This window comes from Oenanthe melanoleuca, chromosome 2, assembly GCF_029582105.1.
Source record: "Oenanthe melanoleuca isolate GR-GAL-2019-014 chromosome 2, OMel1.0, whole genome shotgun sequence".
Taxonomy (NCBI): domain Eukaryota; kingdom Metazoa; phylum Chordata; class Aves; order Passeriformes; family Muscicapidae; genus Oenanthe; species Oenanthe melanoleuca.
In genome coordinates, this window is record NC_079335.1 from 110,822,454 (window position 1) to 110,842,246 (window position 19,793).

The window sequence follows — 19,793 nt, forward strand, 5'->3', positions numbered from 1 at the left end:
TCAGTAGAGAACAATGAATCACTGGCTATAGGGAGTCTGTGAGTAATTACCTATGCCTTCAAAATAACCTTATTAGGCTATTGTAAGTATAGGGGAGACCTTTGATACCTATAGCCTAAGGGCCTCTATTTTTCCATTCATGCACAGGGGATTTATATGGTTATATCCTGACGAAAGCAACACATCTCCCATTTATGTGTGAGGATAACTGCAGGGTTAATATATCAAGAGCTGACTTATAAGAACAGGTTTCATTATATGAATGAATGATACAAATGGATGCTCTATAGCTTTATTTAACTGGCCTGAAACTTCACCTGTGGTTTCAAGGATTCTCATCAGTCTGAACAATTTTATTTTTGACATGAAATTTGACACCTGCTATTGTCACATCCCTGAAATACTAGTAAGTGGAATGAGCAAAAAAAGGGAGTTTCTAGTCCTTTGATAAAAAGCAATACCATCTAAAATCAGAAATAGGACCAAACAGGCTGAGAAAAATACCCATTGAAATAAGCTGAAAAGTATGCCTTTGGCATTCTTTTATCTATTTATTTTAAATTATTATTTATATTATTTCACTGTCTTTTAAAAATTATTGATTTTTTTTTTCTTATTAAAGACATCCAGAAGCATAATCAGCAGCTATCATACATGGGATATTTAGGACCACCAATCCAAGACCCAAAACAACTGCTGAAGGAAAACAAATGGTTCTACAGGCACATTTGTCTTGAATGTAGCAAAAGGACAAAACAAAAAAACCCCAAACCAAACCAACAAACCCCAAAAAACAAACAAAAAACCAACCCCCCCCCCAAAAAAAAAACCAAAACCAAAACCCACCAACCCAAACACACCAAAATTGTATAAGCTGTTTCCAAGTGTATGAATATACCAACTAATGCCTACCTTTATATATGCTATAGTATTTTGGGAGTGGTTTGAGTCCTGCAGAACATGCCAAACAGAGTACCAACTGCCCAAAGAATAAAAATCAGGACTTCAGAAATAAAAATGGAATACCCCCTCACTCCCCAAACAGGTCCTACGAACAAATGAGAAATGAAGAATTTGCAAAAACAGAAAAACAGTAAACAAGTGGGGAAAAAAGCCAGAAGAAAATGTGTTTTGCAGCACAGGGTTGTGGGCAGGTAGAGGACAAGAGGATGAGGAGCAGTGGAATCAGAGGCAGGACAGATAGGTCACAGCATCTATACCAGTGGTTGAACTGAAAGCAGACTCCTTGGTCTCCCTTACCATCTCCCTACATAGTGGAATCAAAGTAGGTGGAGAGATGGGATTATACATTAAATGATAAACTGTTTAAATAGCATTTGCCCTGTGATTTCCATTTTCAAAGTGCTTTAATGTCATCAACTAATTGCCAGTGTGAAATAGGATAATCCACACGCTCCAAGCAGCTGATGCTTAAAGAGCTATTGAAGGTTGTTAGCATTAACAATTGCAGGCAGAATAAATCACTGATATTGCCTGTGAAGACCCACCAACATATCTGCAATGGAAATAGCCTAGCCATAGTCATTGACTTGGACAAAATTTACTCACTGGTATGTTCCCATCTGTATTTCACATAGGCATCACCTCAAGTTACTTGATATAGCCAGAAATTCCCATGTCTGAGATTGAGTATCTCCACATGCAGGTCTTGCAATCTCCCTGTGCATATGGGCAGCTGTTAAATTAAACTACACATGTCACTCCCTCCTCACTCTGGTCATGCCCCATCTCTCTCAGTATTCTTCATGAAATCAGTCACTTCCATACTCTCAATATAAAATCTATGATTTTTATTAAGAACTACCATGCCACTTGCAACAGGTTTGCAAGTAATTGCATCACCCAGTGGGAATTGCCAGTCTTTCCCTTCTCTGCACAGTGCAGGAATGGGAAGAAGCTTTGGGAATCAATCACTCCATCTGGGGAGGTTTCCTAAATTTACAGGGCTTCTGCAGGTTACCCACTGAGAAGCGCCAGCCTGTGGCAGAATCCCCATGAAGCTAAAACCCTCAGGGAAGCAAAGTGCTGTGCTTACTATCTACTGTTTTGGCTGCCAAGATCCCAGTGGATTTACTAGTAACTTCTGTGGCAGTCTAGATAAAATTCTGCATGCAGCTGGTTAAACCAAAATACTCTGGGGAAACGGAGGACAGCTTTTCTGGAATTGCAGTGTCTTAACACATTAGCTAAAAACACACAAGACCACAAACACAAAGTGATTATTCTTTCTCTTCGTAACTGCTGAAGTGACCAAATGTATATACAGCAGTTGATAAACTCTTCTAAATACTCAACCTGAAAATGAATTTCTGTTAGGCTATAGTGCATTTCTTTTACAATAGGCTGGGTTAATAAAAAAATCCCTAAATTTCAAACTCTGAACTTTCAGTCAGAAATCTCTGAGAGGCCATTAAATCTGTCTCATCTAATTTCAGCTGTTGAGGTGCCCTTTCAAGCTACCTTCTCAAAGCAACTGCCCTTTTGAGCTACAATCTTGAAGCCTGGTACACTAACTCTTTATGGATAACCGATTATGAGCAAAAATATCCTGAACCTGACCTTTCTCTCCAGGGTCATCAAAAGGTAAATCAGTCGACTTATCTACAGATATTACATTAATTTCTCGTAGGAGACAGTCATGGTAGTACAATGCCTCGCAACTGGGAGATGCTGGGGTTATCCAAAGTCCTCATTTCAATTTGCTGGGCATTATCCAGGAGCACTGATGGCCAAGGAATTGCATGGCTGTAAGCTAAGACCAGACACTGCACACTATCCCTGCCCCACTGCCTGCCTGTAGCACTTCACACTTCAACCTGCCACAGCTATTTTATTTCTTATCCTAACATACAATGAGGAAAAGAACGACTTGCTTTTTACTTAACTAGCAAGTTACCTACCGTGACAAATTGCAATCTCTTTCCTGACAATACCATTAACAGGCTCCTTCCACAAAATAACTTTCCATAATAAGCACGTTTACTGAATGCAATGAATAAGTCTAAGCTACAGGACAAATTCTGATCATGCATGATAAAATTGACTTTATGGGACCAAAAAAAGGAGGTAAGCTGAAAGACCCCTTCCCCTTGCTTGAACACGGACACTCAAGGCAATGGCACCCTAGAAGGAAGAGCAGGTTCAAGAACAGCATCAAGATAGAGTGTCACTGCATTTCTTCCTTTTATTATGGGTGGTTTCATGCAGTGAACAGAGTCTGGCTTTCCCCAAACAGGCTTCACTCCTACATTATTTACCAGAATTAAAAATAACAGCCTCAGCTTATCCCCACTGCTGTTTTTGTCTTGCAGTGGTGCTACTCCACCGATCGCAGCAGAGTCCTATTAGTGTAAAACTACAGTAGCGTAGTGGGGGATCAGGTCTAATATCTGTATCTGCAGATGGATAACACCGCATTCATACCTAAGTTTCATTTCTTTGTTTTGCCCCCAAGGCTGAATTTCACATTTGTACCTCCTGGTGGCTTGTGCAATTGTGTAAAGGTGCAGCTAGCGAGAGAGCTGCCAACTGCCAACACGTCTGAAGAGGCTTTGCGAGCGCGGGTGCTTCATCAGGCGCAGGGAACACATCGCCTCCCGCGACCGTAAACTGAGCTCATGAAGGCGCAGGAACAGTTGTTCCCGGCATGCTTTAAGGAAGGGAGCTGCTGTCTTGAATCGCAGCGCTTGCCTGCGTTACAACAGCCTCAGCAGCTTGCAGCCCTGGCCTCCCACTAGGCCAGGGACAATAAAAGCAAAGAAACAGCTCAGAATCTATTTACCTATTCTTCCAAAGCCAATGTGGAAAACAGGCCGTTATGAACTTACATACATTCCTTCCTAAATGCAAGAGCTCGTTCATACTCCTACTACTAAAACAAAATAAAATAGAAGTGCGATTGGGAAGTTATTTCCATCTCTCAAGGTGCCAGGAGTGGCACCCAAAGTGGAGGGCAGGGGGGACGGAGTGTGCACCCCACAACCATGCTTAGCCACCCTGCTCAGGCTTACCTTCCTGGCTAGCTGAAGCAGCAGCAGAAGGGAAGAATAATATAATTTAGCCAGGTAGACTAGAAGCACTGCTAGATCAGCCAGAAAAAATTGCCTGTTTAAGCCTCACACTGATGCACAGTCCAACACAGCTGGTGGGCACACATCTGCACTGGCCAGGGGGCTTGAACGGCAGGTGGGTTTGACTTTTGAAAGAACAGTGTGTTTTGTTAAAGCTGTTTTGCCATAATACTACAAAAAAAAAAAAAAAAAAAAAAAGGTTCATCAAACAGGATAATAACATGCCCAAACAATACTGTTGCATCTCACTGCCTTTTAGTGTGTTGTTTACATCCTTTCCCTTCCCAAAAGCTGAGCAGTTGGAATAAACAATCTGCAGATTTGTTGTTGGGGTGGGGCATTTTTTTTGAAGATTACATAGTCCTGTTTTCACCAACTGTAAACTAAGGAGAAAGCAAGGAGTGAGGTCAGAGGACTTCTTTTTCTTTCCATCTAGGATTTCAGGAAAGCCACGCTGAGCCAGCCAGCCTGCTCCGGGAAAGCTGAAGCTGGCTGCTGCCACAGGTAAACAAGTTTATTCACTTTCAGCTTTTGCGTCTCACTGCCCACCCCAAAATGCTACACCCGCCAGCTGAGGCAGTTCAGAGGCCTTTGCCTCCCAGGCTTTTCTTCAGATCCCTTTCTGCCCATGCATGGCATAACTCTGCTCTGAGTTCCAGCCAGGTTTAACAGGCAGCAGCTGAAGCCCCAGTTCACTTCTGGGATCTCTGTGCCTGGGACAGCAGCAGGGTTTTATGTGACTCTTCAAAGCAAAAGGTGCTCGGGAGACAAAGGCTCTTATTTTTGCCTCTAATAAATACTGCTCCATCCATAATTCACATGCAGAAATTCTGCTTCTCATCTATTAATGCAGGCTCTCTGGACATCTGTACTCCTGCTTTGTGTAGAGGCAAAAGCATCACAGCATTACAGGGTCGAATTCCCTTAACACACCTGCAGCAACCTCAGCTGTTTCAGCACTCACGTTATGACATGAATCACTCCACAAGCCTGCACCTAATTATCAGACTGTCTATTTTGATATATTTTATCTTTTATGTACAATGCCAAAGAAGTTCTTTAAAAATACATTCCAAATATTCTTTCATATAAAGGAAAAAAAAAAAGCTTTCTTGTCTGGGACTGAAGTTCTAAAATAGCAGGAGTAAGTGGACCAGATTATTTTAAAAAGAAGGCATGCTAGTAACTACAGCACTGGCTTAAAGAGCTTAATTCTGTCAGTCAGGGTCAAGCAGAATCAAATCCTGATTTCTCCATAAGATCATTTAAATATCCCCAGTAAAGCCAGCACATAACCTTTTTACATTAAGTGCTTTCACAGCACACCAGACCAGCCTGATATACTGATCACACAAGAAGCAAAGCAGACAGATACTTGTCTCCAGGAAACAGAAAGATACTAAGGAAAGCAGCCTTTTTATTTTTTATTTGAAATAAAAAAGTGATTCCTGAGGGCTCTGCAACTTCCAGGGTAAGATTTAGTGCACACAAGGGAGTTCATTTTGAGAAGGCAAACAGGCAGCAGGTCAACACAGAGTTAACTCAATAAAATAATAATTTCTACTTGGATAAACTGACCTAGTTTTCTCAGACTTCTCCATGAAAACAAAGGATGCAACTTGGACATGAGATGACGTCTGAAAAGGAAGCCAAGGGCTGGGCAAGGAGACTGAATTCAACACACAGCTGGTCCTTAATTAAATGAGGGGGGTGGTCCCCAGTTGCCACTAGAAGTGACTACACAGCAAGGATCATCTGGCAGTACAGGTGGCTGCTAACCCCATCTTATCTCATTAATAGTGATGACAAATCTTTCATATCTATCACTATTGTGGGATTGGGCCCTGAGCTTGTACACAGGTTGGGTTCTTGCTTCCAGCTAAGACAGTCTTCTCCAAGACTGTGGCAAGTGCAAGATGAAAGATGCACTAACAGAAGGGTTTCTATGAGGACCTCAGGGTACTGTTCTAGGGCTACAGCCCCCATGGGAAACATGGGCTAAAACCTCAGGATTTCCAAAAGCAGAAGTTTATTCAGTTCCCAAAAGAGCTAATGAACATCCACCTGCCCAGCCACCTGCAGAACTGCCCAGAGCACCAGGCTGCATGGTAGACACAGTGCAGCCAAGTCCTCCAGGGCCTGGGATGTACAACATGGAGGGCAGGAACAGACAAGGCTCCTTCCTGGCCCCCCTTGTATCTCATCCTGAGATTCTGCAAATCTGAACACAACAGACAACTCTTCATTTTGGGATTCAACCCAATGTTATTTTCAGCGAAGCTTTGTTGTGCTGGAACACCTCCAACCAGCTCAAGTTAAACAATTTGCCCAGAGAAAATGTTCAATGAAGAGGAAACATAAAAGTATGCACAGAAAGAGGCCTGAGTCCCCCTCTTTTCTAATCCATCACACAGCATTAGGGATTAAATACTCATTAAAAATATATATAATAAACTGTTAAGACAGGGTATCTAGTGATTCCTCTTAATTGCCTCATTTTTCCCACACCCTGGTTTCTAGGGAATATTTTTTTAATATTCCTTCTCCATTAGTTCAAGGCCCATTTATCAGAGGGTTACCTCCCTGTCTCACTCCCCCAGCCAAGAAAGAAGATCCCAAAACACATGGGTTTATACTGCATATCCTATGAGTGGCAGCTGATATGTCTGTGCAGTTTATGTATGTTTGAACCTGACAATGCCTAAATTCTAGCAGGAAGAATGTTCCTAATAAACATGTGAAATAGATGTAGCTGACTTAGAAAACAACAGGAAAAGTTGCCAAGAAAAGGCTTTGACTCTCTTTTGAGGACAAACAGGATTTAAGCCTTCTTCAGAATTAAAGGAATAAAATATTTATGCTTATTCTCCTCTGTCCCTGTTTACTTTTCCCTGTATTATGAAAGGTTTGAACATAATGGGGCTTCTTTTTCTTAATAACAAATATCCTCTTGCTTTTATTTATTGTCTTTTTAATTATTTTAGTTCCTTTTCCATTTAAAATTATTTTTTGGATGTTCTGATTTAACAGTAGTGTTCACTTGAAGAGGCATCCAAAGAAGGGGCAGGGGGGAAACTATGCATTGAGCTTCTCTTCCAAAATACTGAAACAGCAAATCAAACATCTTTCTTGTACAAAAGTGCTATCAAAAGGTTCTTATGAACTAACAGTCACTTATTCCAGGGATCTGGATCACATGGCTTTGATCCTGGAGCTACTTGATGGGATAACCAGATGGTGCAGCACAGTAAAATGTGGACAACAAGCCCAAACACACACTGAGCTCTGGACTTCTTCACCAATTTTCACAAGACTACTAATTGGAAACACAAGAGCTCCCTGCCCAAAAGAGGCCAGACTGGTGTGGTCAGAGAGGAACTCAAGCTCCCTAAACCTAATGTTTCATCTTCCAGCACCAACAACTTATCAGAAAAAAAAAGCTCCTGGATGAAATTTCAGATGTGACACCTTTTTGAGTGTCTTTTCTCAGTTGTGTCTCCACTAGAATCAAAACATTCCATGTCACAGATCACCTAGAAGAAGTGCTATGGCAAAAAAAAACACGGGAAAGATAGTCCTTGCATGAAGCACAGCTATGGTGCAGTCAGAGATGCTGACCACGTGAGGTGCAGCAGTTCAGCACATAAGGATATTCACTTACTGCTGATTTGTCTTCCTAGGCTGATGCTTCCTCTACTGGTGCCTCCAGTTTAGGCTAAGACCTGTGCAATGCCACTATCAGCCTTCTTGAGAAATAGAAAAAACTCTCATGTATTAACCAACATCTTATACTTAATTTTTAGAACCATAAAAAGTAGATCTCAATCTCTGCCACTGGAAAATTCTCTAGAAATACACAGTATATAAAATTACTGCAGTTCATAAGAGTATACATAAATTGTGGATTCTCTGAAATGTAAAACTCCCCATAAACATCAAGACTTCATGGCGATTTCCATTTTTTCTGCCTCTCTTACATTGTATTGCTATTTCTGTGATGCAAACTGCAGTCAGCTAGTTGGGAGTTAAAAACAAGGAGAAATGGGAGGAAGCAAAAGATTTGCAGCAGCACCCATTGTACCAGGGCCGAGTGACAGCAGAAAATCTGTTAATGATGGAAACAGGAGGAGACAGAGCAGGTGAAAACAGTGTCCCTGAATCGACCAGTGGGCCAGTGTGTCAAGGAATGATGCCCTCTCCTGCTCCTTCAACTGCTCCTTCAATGTTTTAATCCATCCTCACTGCTAAGTTTTCCTATTTAATTTAAGGCTTCTTTTTCCCAAGCTCTCAAGTTTTACAGTAAAGTGATTCCCAGGTTCAAATACATCAAGTTCTGCTTCCAAGAAAATACTGACGGTGGAGAATCAACCTCCTTAACATAGGGAAAAAAAAAGCTAAAGTGCAAAATGCACAATGCTATCTGCCAGTAATCCCTTCCCCCCAAGTTTAAAGACAGCAAACGTTTAAAAATATAATGCATTGAAAATGATACAAATATAATATGCTTTGTTAGTCTGTTATTTTCAATGGTTTGTAAAGTCTTCCCTCAGAGGACTGGGCTTAAATCATTCATTAACTTGAAGCTGATTGCTTTGTCCTGCAAAGGGGGAAGAACATGGATTTCTCAGATGTAACCCAATTTCCTAACAGAAAAAAAAACAACCTGATGAAATTCAGTTATCAAAACAATCTATCAAATCCTAAACAGAAGTGTAAATAACTTAAATTACAAAATCAGATCCTTCACCAAGATCTAACTTTATGGAGAGTTTTAAAATTAACATTTCACTTGCTTCAAAATTTGAAAAAAAAAAGAAAGAAAGAAAAGTAGGTCAGCATGTTTCCCCAGCATGTCTTTCTGACTCCATTAAAAGTGTCTGTCAGATGACTAACCATGCCTGTAATCCAACTAAAAGCATGTTTACTTTCTGTTGCACTTTTTGCCAGGGGAAAGGAAGAATTCCACTTAGCTTTAACTCTGAAATTCAGGTAAATGTCTCCAAAGTCAGACAATTTCCTCACATTTACTTACCAAATCTGTTTATATCAACAACAAGCAACTGGTTATCGGTGCATGGCACCGAGAAATGATCCCACAGCTCATTAAATGCCAATCAGCCACAGGCACTGCCTGTAGGGCTTTAAGCTACAACTTGTAGAAGTCAGGTTTCAGAACTGTAGTCTGACTGACAGACTTTTCATGAGACCTAGATTTAAACATTTAAGAGCTTTCAGAAACAGGCAAGTATGCAAACAAGTACTGGAGTAAAATAAGATGAGGCAAAACCATTGCTTTCTGTTCATTTTGGGCTAGAGGACATTAAAAATTCGAATGCCTTATGATCTTGCTTTTTCCTTTTATAGAATTGGCAGCTGAGTGTTATTTAAGTTTGGACAGAAAGGGTGTTATTTCTATTCCTTGTACACCATCTACTTTAAAAAATCCTTTACACTTTCCACACGAGCGCTGAAGAACTGGAAATTAACTGTTCCGATGTATTTTAAAACGAGCATGTGATACAAAGTCAAACTAAAAACAAATCCAAGCTATTTTTAGAGCACAGTCCTAGGGCCAGCATCCCAGCAGGAGGAGCTGCAACGTGTCAGCCAGCTTATCGCAGGCACGGCAATGGAAAACTCCCTCTGCTCTAACAATTCATCCAGTGGATGAAAGCAAGCCGAGAGAGCCTGACAGCAGCAGAGGGAAACCCATGGCCTCATCTACTCATGGAGAGATCTTCCTAAAGCATCTTTGAGCGCTCACTGGTTCTGAGTGCCTGCTTTCCATCTTCCACACCATCAGCACGGGAGCTGCTCTGGGCAGAGAGGCCCGAGAGCTTTGCTTCTTTGCCTTTTGCAGAGGCACCTACCCCGTGCAAGACCATCTCCAGGAAAACAAAAGTTTGCAGATATAAACCAGCAGGAAGTCATACACATTCTCACATTCGTTTCTTCTGATCAGCATTTCCAAGTAAGCCTCTCATTTGATAGAGAGTCCTTCAGGAACATTCGAGTTGCTGCAGTTCAGACTTCCCAGAACTCTTGGGAACAATTTACTGCATTTCTCATGAACCTTGGCTACTGTAGATAACATTTTCAGGTTGGCCTGACAACCAAATAAGCCATGTTTAGCTTCAAGGCCCAGAACACTGGCAATTTGCTCGTTCCCAGACTGATATTTATCTCATTGACATTTCTGCATCCTTTGGATTCAACATCCTAAAATAATAAAAAAATAAGGAAAAACACCAAAAAGCATTCAAAAGAAAAAAAAGATACTAGAAAAACCACAAGAGCCAGTATAGAAAGTGCAAGCCACATAGCACAATGGCAATCAGAAAGAGAGATGCAAAGATGCCCCGCGTCCCAAAGAACAAAATGATCCGAATGAGGAATACGAAGCAGTGAACTGAGTGCATAAAGGAAGAATGGAAGCTCTGAAACAAAGCTTTTGAGGTCATGGGATTGGGGTCTCAGCAGTTATGTCCGCATGACAAAGCAAATGTGGCCTCAGCTTCATTCTTAGGAGTGCAAGGACTGGGTAGGGACTGGCTACCTCAAGATTTCCCATCTGCTCTTACAGCAGCATTGCCCAGCACAGGACAAGGCAGAAAGGATAACCCAGGGTTTTCCTTGTCATGAAAGCCACTGCCATACTAAACTGAAGAAGAGGCAAAGGCAACCTGCAATGGCAACAAAAATGCATAGAGCCAGTGTCTTCACATGTACAATTTGTAATAATGCTATAAACCAAAGTGGGGGATGAGAAATAACAGAAAAAGGCCAGGAAAATTACAAGATTTATGTTGAGAAGTGATTTTGTAAGAGATACCTGCCTAAAATGCACTTTACTGGGAAACTGATGGAGAAGAAAGCATCTGATGATTCCTAAAACATCCAAAAGGTGTAAAAAGAAAAATATGAAAAGTTAGATCTGTGTCAATGCCAACTGTTCTCAAGGAAGAGCTCAATCTCCAGAGAAAGACCACCACAGAAGTTGGCACATGGCAAGACTGCCAGAGAAACCTGAGCTAAAAGCACCAACTGACACACCATGGGCTCCTTTAAAATAAGGATGGGTTCAGCAAGGTCTGAGCACTTTGCTAGATCACTGAACAGTAGTAAGCACTTCTCTGGAGTGTGCAGCAGGTCTAAGCAGAAATTAGATTGTGTGTGCATTACACTTTTCCCTGGCTCTAGTTATCCTAAGTTTTACCCGTAATGAAAGAAAAGTTACTTGAACAAGGACTCTGTGCCACTCATCTGAGTATCTTCCACAGGACAAGATTGAGAGGCATTCAGGAAGTTCTTTCCTAAAGCACATCTCTTTTAGAGCATGGCTGGGTACTGCAGTACAAATGATTAGTGTAATAACTTTAGAAGTGTCACAAATTTAATAAAACACCTTGTTAAGCAAAAACGTAAGAAAGGCACACATTTACAGTCGTCAAGGACTAGGATTGATGGATGCAGACAAAGGCTGCAGAGAGCACACGAGCCCTGGTAACTTCTGCCAGGATCTGTGTTGTCATAGAGACAGCAGAGAGCGTTGAAAAGTTCACCACGGTAGCTATACCTTAGTGAATAAGTCTTAATGTAACTTCCAGCTGAGGACATGTAATCAATCTCTGTATGAGCTTATTGAAGGAATTCCCTTTATGCTTACTCAGTCCTCAAGAGCCCAAAATGAGGGAAAATATTTTAAAATATATATTTTACTACTTTTAAAGACAAGCCAAGCTTCTTTTGGATTGGGACAGTAGGGATGGTAGCGGCAGGAAGATAACTGTTTCTTTTGAGAAAAAAATTATGTAAAACATGAAAAACTTGATAAAGATATTAAATTTTAAAAACCCCAAAACACTAGCAATTCTAGAGCAGCCTGGCAAGTTTGACCACATGCAGCAGTTCCTCCCCCTTTCCCTGCAAAGGTGGTTGCAGCCCTGGCATCTCACTGCTGCTCTTCTATTGAGTTTAATCACCTCATCCCCTTTTACACTGCAAAATACAGGACTTCTCCTGTTCTCTCTTCCCTCTCCAGGCCTTTTTCCTGGCATCTCCCTCTCCAGTGGCATCTGACCCCTGGTTTACCTTCCTCAGGGCAGCAGCACCCCGTGACCTTTCCCGGGTCCCTGCTTCGGGCTCTGTCCCACCACTTGGGAGGTATAGGACACTGCAGCTCACAACAAGCAGCACAGAAACAGTGCCAGGGGTTGTTTCTTGGCTGAGGTCTTCAATTCTTAGCTTACACAATTATGGAGTTTCTATGCAAGGAAGGGGGGAAAAAATTTGCAGCACTAGCATGCAGCAGTTTAAAGTTACAGGTATTTGCATAATGCCTGAAAGGCAAGGAATAGAAGAAAAAGAGAACATTAGGATACTATTCTTAGTTTTCCCTAACATTTTAGGATATAAAGATCAGACTAATTACCAGACAGTCTTGAGCTGAGCAGGGTTCACTAATCACACTCTGCTTGAGGAATTAGGAGAGAATTACTTAGCCGCATCATGAAAGGTGCCAATAAATTGTTCAGCTGGAGAGTTAACATAATAAAAAAAATCATTTTTTATGTTATTTTCTTTAGCAGTTTATTAATTGCTGCCTGAAATACTTTTCTGAAACACAACGAGCTGCAAATGAATTCATGGGCTATTAATCTGCTGTACATGGCACTGGAGGGAAAGCTCATTAGGTGAGTTGATGCAATTACTGCTATTACATAACCATCTTCACAGAACATAGAGTAAATTATGGATAATAACATTCAATCTAAGTTGCTCCTTTAAACATTAAAGCTGGCAAGTGAAAGCTATGCAAAATCAAGGGTAAAGGCTAAAACACAGCAGCGGCAGACCCCAAAAGGAGAAAGGAAAAGCAGATCTGCTTCTTTGAAGACAAAAAAAAAGATGTGAAAAGCAAGAGATGTTTGTTTAACCATGGGAAACAATGCACAACAAGTAGAACCCAGTTCTCTACAAGAGAATTTTAATTGTATGTAGATAATTTTCAGCCACCCAGCATAACAAAGTGTGTATTATCCCTGGCAGAGCACAGGCTGACACTAGAGCACTGTGGTTTTTGTTGTAGGACAACCCTTGCCCATTAGCATTGCTCTCATCTTAAAAAATATCTCCCCATCAGTGATATTGAGAGTTTGGCATTAACTTTTAAAAGCTCCCAATCCGTCAGCCTGAAAAAAAAGAATACAAGCTTTCTAATCTGATCAGCAACTGAAAAAACAAAAAATCCATCCTTAAAAAACAAAATGAAAAATATGTTATCTATATGGCTTGGGCATAGCTTCCTCACTATCTATATTCTCTAATTCTTAATTTAATTGGTATTTTCACAGTTTACATCTTTCTACTTTAAAAGCAGTTACAATACAAGGTCTCCCAGTCTCTACGAAAAGACATAATTTTCACCTCTTAAGACAGGAAAGACAGATTAATCAGCTTGTAGGGTTTAGAGAGAGGAATTAGTCTCAGAACAGAATTCAGGGGTTTGTAATTTCCACTCTGATATTTAGCTCCTGCCTCCCGAGAAAGCAAGTTTACAAGCAAGGCAACTACTCTGGAATTTTTGAAAAAGCCCCCAGCCACTGTGTGGTATTTAGGCATCCAGTTAAAAATCTAGCCTGTAGCAAAGCAGAAACAATTCCTAAATCCAGTGCTTCCTGCTGGCTAAAAAGAATAAAATAACCCCAGTTCAGTTCTGACTAACATCTAAATAAAGATTGCATTCTAATTAATTCACTTTAAAATGACATCAGTGAAATCTGCATGAACTTCTCGAATGCAACTATGCAGACTAGCCCTCCACTTAGCCACTCACTGCAGATAGAATCATACTTCATGAAGGAGACAAAAAATTAAAAAGAAATAAAAAATACAAATATGACAGTTTCTCAAGTTGTTTCCTGCTTGCCAATTTCAACCAGAACGCAAATAAGTAAATCCATTCATTCTATTGTTCAGTAGCAGAATGTAATCATATGTTCCAAGAAGCATGAACATTTAAATATTATAAGGCTCAAGTCTGTGACAAAGAGTAACAGACATTTCTGGGCAAGCTAAAAAAAAACCAAACCAATAAATACAGAGCACAGAAACCAGATTCTCTTCTCTTCATGATAATTTCCCTGCATTCCCTTCCTCCCTCCTTCTTTCCCTCCAGAGAGGTTAATTGTAAGCAGATTTGCAAATCTGAACATTGCTTCAGCGCACTGAAGTAATCTGGAACAATTCTGTGCCTTTATAAACATAATTTTGCTCTATTAGAGCTCACTACAGACAAGGCTTATGCCAGTATAAAGAGAGTTTCTCTGTATCACACTCTGGTACGTGGGCTGGGTTGTGTCTAAGGGGACTCTAAAGATCTTCAAGTACAGTGACAGTCCCTGCAGCCTGCACAGTTTATGAAAAATGATGCAAGCCGAAGAGCTGCTGGGCTAAGCTGGGTAGTTGTGGCAGAAGGGAGCTCCATCTTCTTCCTCCTTATACCCTACAAAAAGATCCAGTTTAGGTTCTCTTTATGAGCAGGCTTCACCTCACAAAGCGCCTGTTGCAGCATCCTGCTTGAAAGAGTCCATTCTTGTGTGAGAGTGCTGCCCAGCTTCCTGCCTGCTCCCTGAATTGCGGGAGGCAGTGCCGTACGCGCGACCCCTCGGCAGCTCCTGAGCACCGCGGGGCCGCAGCCAGGCAACAGCGCTGCCACTGGCACCTGGGGTCACACCGGGCATGGGGCTTCAGCAGCAGCCTGGACATCACCTAATAGAAGGGCAAAGGTTAGTTTCCTAAGGCTCTCCATCACATAATGAGCCTCTGTCAGCCTTAGGAGCCTTCTCACTTCAGCAGCAGCAAAAAAGAAAAAAAAAAAGAAATCACTGTGCGTGATCACTGCTTGTCTCTACGTGGTAATTGAAAAAACCAAACAGACTGGGAGGGTACAAAGGACAGAAGTCATTTGGAGCGGGGTCAGAGCCTCAGCTGCACCTACACTCCCCTAAGCACTACTACTACATGGGCAGAGGTGGGACAGCCACTCAACAGTCCCCAAACCTGATGCGGGGCTGGTGGAGGGACTGGCTCCAGGCGCTGAACCGGGAGCTGCAGCTCAGGTTTCGGGGACAAAGCTCTGGAGTTTCTGAAGGAAGGGTATCTGATTAAAGACAGCAGGGTTTTATTTCAAGCTGTGTTTTGTCCTGTTGTAGGATGATAAGGCAGTCATCACTAAGTCGTTTCCCCTCACAGTCTTTGTCTTGCCTATCTGGAGCACAAACTTTTTGCAACAGGGACTACACAATGAAAGAGGGTCCCTACACTAGTGGGATCTAGTTTCAGCAGGTCTTGCAGATATTATCTCAAGGCAAACAGCCCCACTCCTGCCCTGGAGGTAGTGTAGTTATTGACCTCTCTTGATCAGATCTGGGGACTAAAATGGGGTCGAAGATAGCTTTCTTCCCTTACAGGAACAAAACAACCTATAAAGAAATGCAAATTCTGTGCATTCCTTCATCATCTCACTTCATTCTCTGAAGCAAGATAAGAGCATACAAGAAATACTCAGTATCTCTTCTCATTCAAACGTACCCCCATTCTTAAACCCCTACTTATCACACTGGCTATGCACCCAGTTCCCATCTCTCCTCTGATGTTTGTGAGGAGCACTCTAAGCTCAAAGGGAGCTGCATGTGTAGGTACTTTTGCTTGTCCTTTAAAGACAGAACAAATAAACAAGGACTGTAGCTTTTAAGCACAGATTACTCTGTATACTGAAAACCATAATCTACTCCTCCTTAGCTCCTGGGAACAGACCTTGGGGTTCCTATTTGCAGGTGCCATCATGATTACTTTCCCCATTTGGGACTGGTTTGAGCATTGTCGGCTTGTTTCCCTGTGAGATTTCTCTGATACTTTTTTCTGTCCTTTGTTCACAGCATTCACATTACAAGATAACAGAACTGTAAGAAGACAAAAAAATAAAATGTGAATAATGCACTGAGGGAAAAAGAAAAATCTGTATCTGGTAAGAAAAAGCCAAATGACAGATGTGCCTTTGTTTACACAAACTTCTAAAGAAATGGAGTTGAAACCTAGAGATACGTTTGAAAGAAGGTCAGATAAGAAAATAGATTCTCAAATCTCTTAAGAGATTAAAAGCTCCTGTTTATGAAGGGATAACACAGAATCACTTCAGACTTAGTTCTTAAACCCAGAAGACAAGACACACTGCATTCAAACTGATGACATTTAAAAAAATTTCCCTGTTCCTTTGCAAATGTCTTCTACAGAAATGCAGCCAGAGGACATCCCTCACTTCTCTCCCTGATCCTCTGTTCCCCCTCCAACCTGTTATCCCCCTTTCAGTGCCTGTAGAATTTTGAGATAAAGGCAACTGCCAAAGGGCAATTTCACTCGGTTCACCCTAGGAAACAGGCAGAGCAAAACCTTAATTCCTGCTGGAAAAGCTCCAGCTACCCTATGGGAGAAAACAATCCATCACCTAAAAGGCAGTAAGTCTTTATAGTTTATCCAAAGTAACTTTGGTTAACATGTTAGAAATACTGCTGATACTTCCAAAACCTACTTCAATGTGACGTTACAGCATTTAATAAGATTACTATTTCACGTCAGCAATAAAATCCTTAAGAACTCAAGAGCAACAAGCCCTCAGGTGAGAAAAGTGCTTTTTCTTCTCTTCCAAACTGCATCATCCTTTTTTTTTTTACAAAAAAAAAAAAAAAAAAAAAAGCTGCACAGGTACATAGCAGTGAAATAGCTATCAATTAAATCCTTCTCATTCAATCTTAAATCTTTGCATTTAGCCTACCTTCTCCTTTACTCCCATCATGGTCTGCACTCCAACAGGTCTATACCTAAGTATAGATAAGTGCACTTCAGGCACACAAGAAAACTAGAAAACCAAACACGGAAAATGAAATAATGGAAATCCTAAGATGTCCTCCATCAGTAGCTTGAAACTTTCCAATAACCACAACTTCACATTTCCATGAAAAGGAGCTGGAAGCATAGCACAATGGCCCTAAGGATGTATCTGGTTCTTCAACACACTTTCTCTGAGAGGAAAGAGAGGGTGGGAGAGAGAAATGGCAGTGAGGAGGGACAAATGTAACTTTAGGACCTCTAGCTCCTGACCAACTACACACAAGGGAACTACTGGGATGTCCCACACAGTCCAGGCATGTAAAACGCTGAAGATAAGAACCAGTTTAAATCACAGTTCAGACATAAATGCCTCATCACAGTCAATTTTTCTTTTCCTGTGATCTTAAACTCTCTCCAAGAAACTCTCGTGGGCGAATTAAAGTTAAGACTTGGTGTTGGGCAATTTTCCCTCCTCTGTTATGCACACACTGCAAATTTCTCTAGTGGTTATTACTGGAATTGACCTACTGACATCAGGAACATCACTGATAGAGGTAAAAACCCTCAACAATCAAACAGATCACTACACCAGGGACTTTTTTGCTACTGCAATCAATCAAATAAAAAATGAGAAAGTTTCAGAAGCATTACCCTATGGGATCTGAGAAAGGCTTTTTTAGCTATACTTTCAATCTTGATGGGGATATCAATAAACTGAGAAAAGAGAATATCACATATTTCTTAATAAATATTTTAAAATGTTAATTTAAAGGGCAAACCAGAGATTTGTAGAAAAGAAGGGAGAAGAAAATCCTTTGGGGTTTTGGTGTGCTTTGCATGGTCAGGTTTACTGGCTTTGCAGGTTTAGAGAACAGCTTGTTTCACCTTTTAGAGAGGGTCCAGGCAGTAAGAACACACAGCTTTCAGGTTGCAGACTTAAGGACTCAGAAGTTTGTAAATAAAGGTCTAAAGCTGTGTACCAAATTTATACTCCTTTCCCTTCATGTGAACACAGATACTGGCTTCAATCACATAATTGCATAATAATTTTTTCCCTTAGGACTGCCACATATATGTAGGATATGACAAACAATAAATTGTTTCTGAGACAACTTACATTCTTTGGACATTCCCACTTCAAAGCACTTTTGTAGTCTGCAGTACTGGCAGCGATTTCTGGTAACTTTATTGATAACACAGTTTTTATCTCTGTGACATGTGTAAACCATGTTCTTCTGGATACTCCTGCGGAAAAAGCCCTGGAATCAAGAAAAAAAGAAAAGAAGTAAGCTTCTGAGCTTTCCATAAACCTTAGAGACAGGCACAAATGTTGCTTTAAAATAACAAAATAAATTCAAAGTTATGGCTGGAGTATGGCATCTTTAAAGACCCAGTCTTACTATAATTTAGTACTGTTTGTTGCAACATAAGACTCATCTCTTAAATAAAAACTAATTATCTAATGCAACCTAAGGCCAAAATAAACAAAGCTAAAACTAGTAAGAGCATTCAGGAAATGAAGTCCTAGATTTTACAAAATAGCTCAACTACAAATGGTTTGAGCTTATAATGTAAGTTATGAGTTGGGTAAACAATAGCCTTCCTAACAGATCCACTTGGAAGTCAGACACTCATCCAATAACAAACAGACTCTCTCAGCACTAAGGTCTCATCTATTTTTGTTACTGCAGAGATTCTCTAGCTTGAAGGCAGCACCTCAAAAGAGAAATAATTTGAAACCCAGCTCTCTTAACTGCTGAAAGTCCTACAGCAATTAATGAGGCTTCTGCAGGTGGAAGAGTTCCAGTATCAGGTTATTGAGTTGTGAACTTGTAAAAGTTGCCAATTTTTTTTCTTACTCAGATACAGCTGTGAAAATAATCAAGTAATTACAATGATCTTGAACAGAAATTAAAGAAACCTAGAGGTCTGACTTGTACTTAAGGAACACCATTTGACTGAACTCTTCCTTCAACAAGTGAAAAAGAGAAAAATAGCCATAAATGGTAAAGTTAGGTGGCACAGAAAAAAGGCAAACCCCAAGTTAATTTCTTTATCTGCACTAAACCCCAAGCTTTAGATAATATCATGTAATAATGAAGAAAAAAAGAGGATTACTTTAAGCATTTTAGAGCTCAACTCACAGATACTCATTGAAAGTATTTTTGCAACAGACATTTGGAAATTTGACAGCACTATTTAACCTTCTCACTCAGATTTTGAAAATCGTTTCAGCAAGCACCAGGGTCAAATTTCAGTCAACATCACAGCATTATGGAAGAACAGTCAGCAACTTAATATTTGTTGGAGGGCTTGAGAGGTTAAAACTCTTCAACCAGCCACATGTTTACACCCCACAGGGAAGCTGTAAACTTGATGCCGCAGACGATAGCTCTGTGCCCACAATACATTTGTCTAAAGATGCAATCAGGGTAAGCTATAAAATTGGCTCTCCTCGAAGCGCTCACCGAGATACGTGAGCGGTTCAAACGACAAAACTCCCATCATTCAGAGCTGACTGAGACTTTCTGGCTATATGATCAGGGAGTGGTAGGGCAGGCAGTAAGGGCTGGTCATAAATTCCTTGCACAACCAACGTGCTATAGATGCTAATGTTATGAAAATACCTCAGATTCACTCGGAACTGAAAAATGCCTCCTTAATCACGTAACCCCTGGCAAAAGTTTTCTGCAGCTCTTGCACAGACAAGCCTCATCCTGAGGTTAGCTCCTCTGATTTAGGAGATATTTATTACTGCTATCAAAGAGGTAAATAAAAACTCTTCACATCTTTTCCTTAAGCTACTGGACACAG

The 19,793-nt window shown here is 40.8% G+C and overlaps 1 protein-coding gene across 5 annotated transcripts in view; it reads right to left on the minus strand.

Moving 5' to 3' along the window:
- RARB (retinoic acid receptor beta) overlaps positions 1 to 19,793 on the minus strand; it is a 316,522-nt gene that overhangs the window by 26,815 nt on the left and 269,914 nt on the right. For all 5 annotated transcript variants that reach the window (XM_056486007.1, XM_056486006.1, XM_056486008.1 and 2 more), the window contains one exon: positions 18,097 to 18,238. In XM_056486007.1, the coding sequence (XP_056341982.1) occupies positions 18,097 to 18,238 (142 nt within the window). The remainder of the gene's footprint in view (positions 1 to 18,096; positions 18,239 to 19,793) is intronic.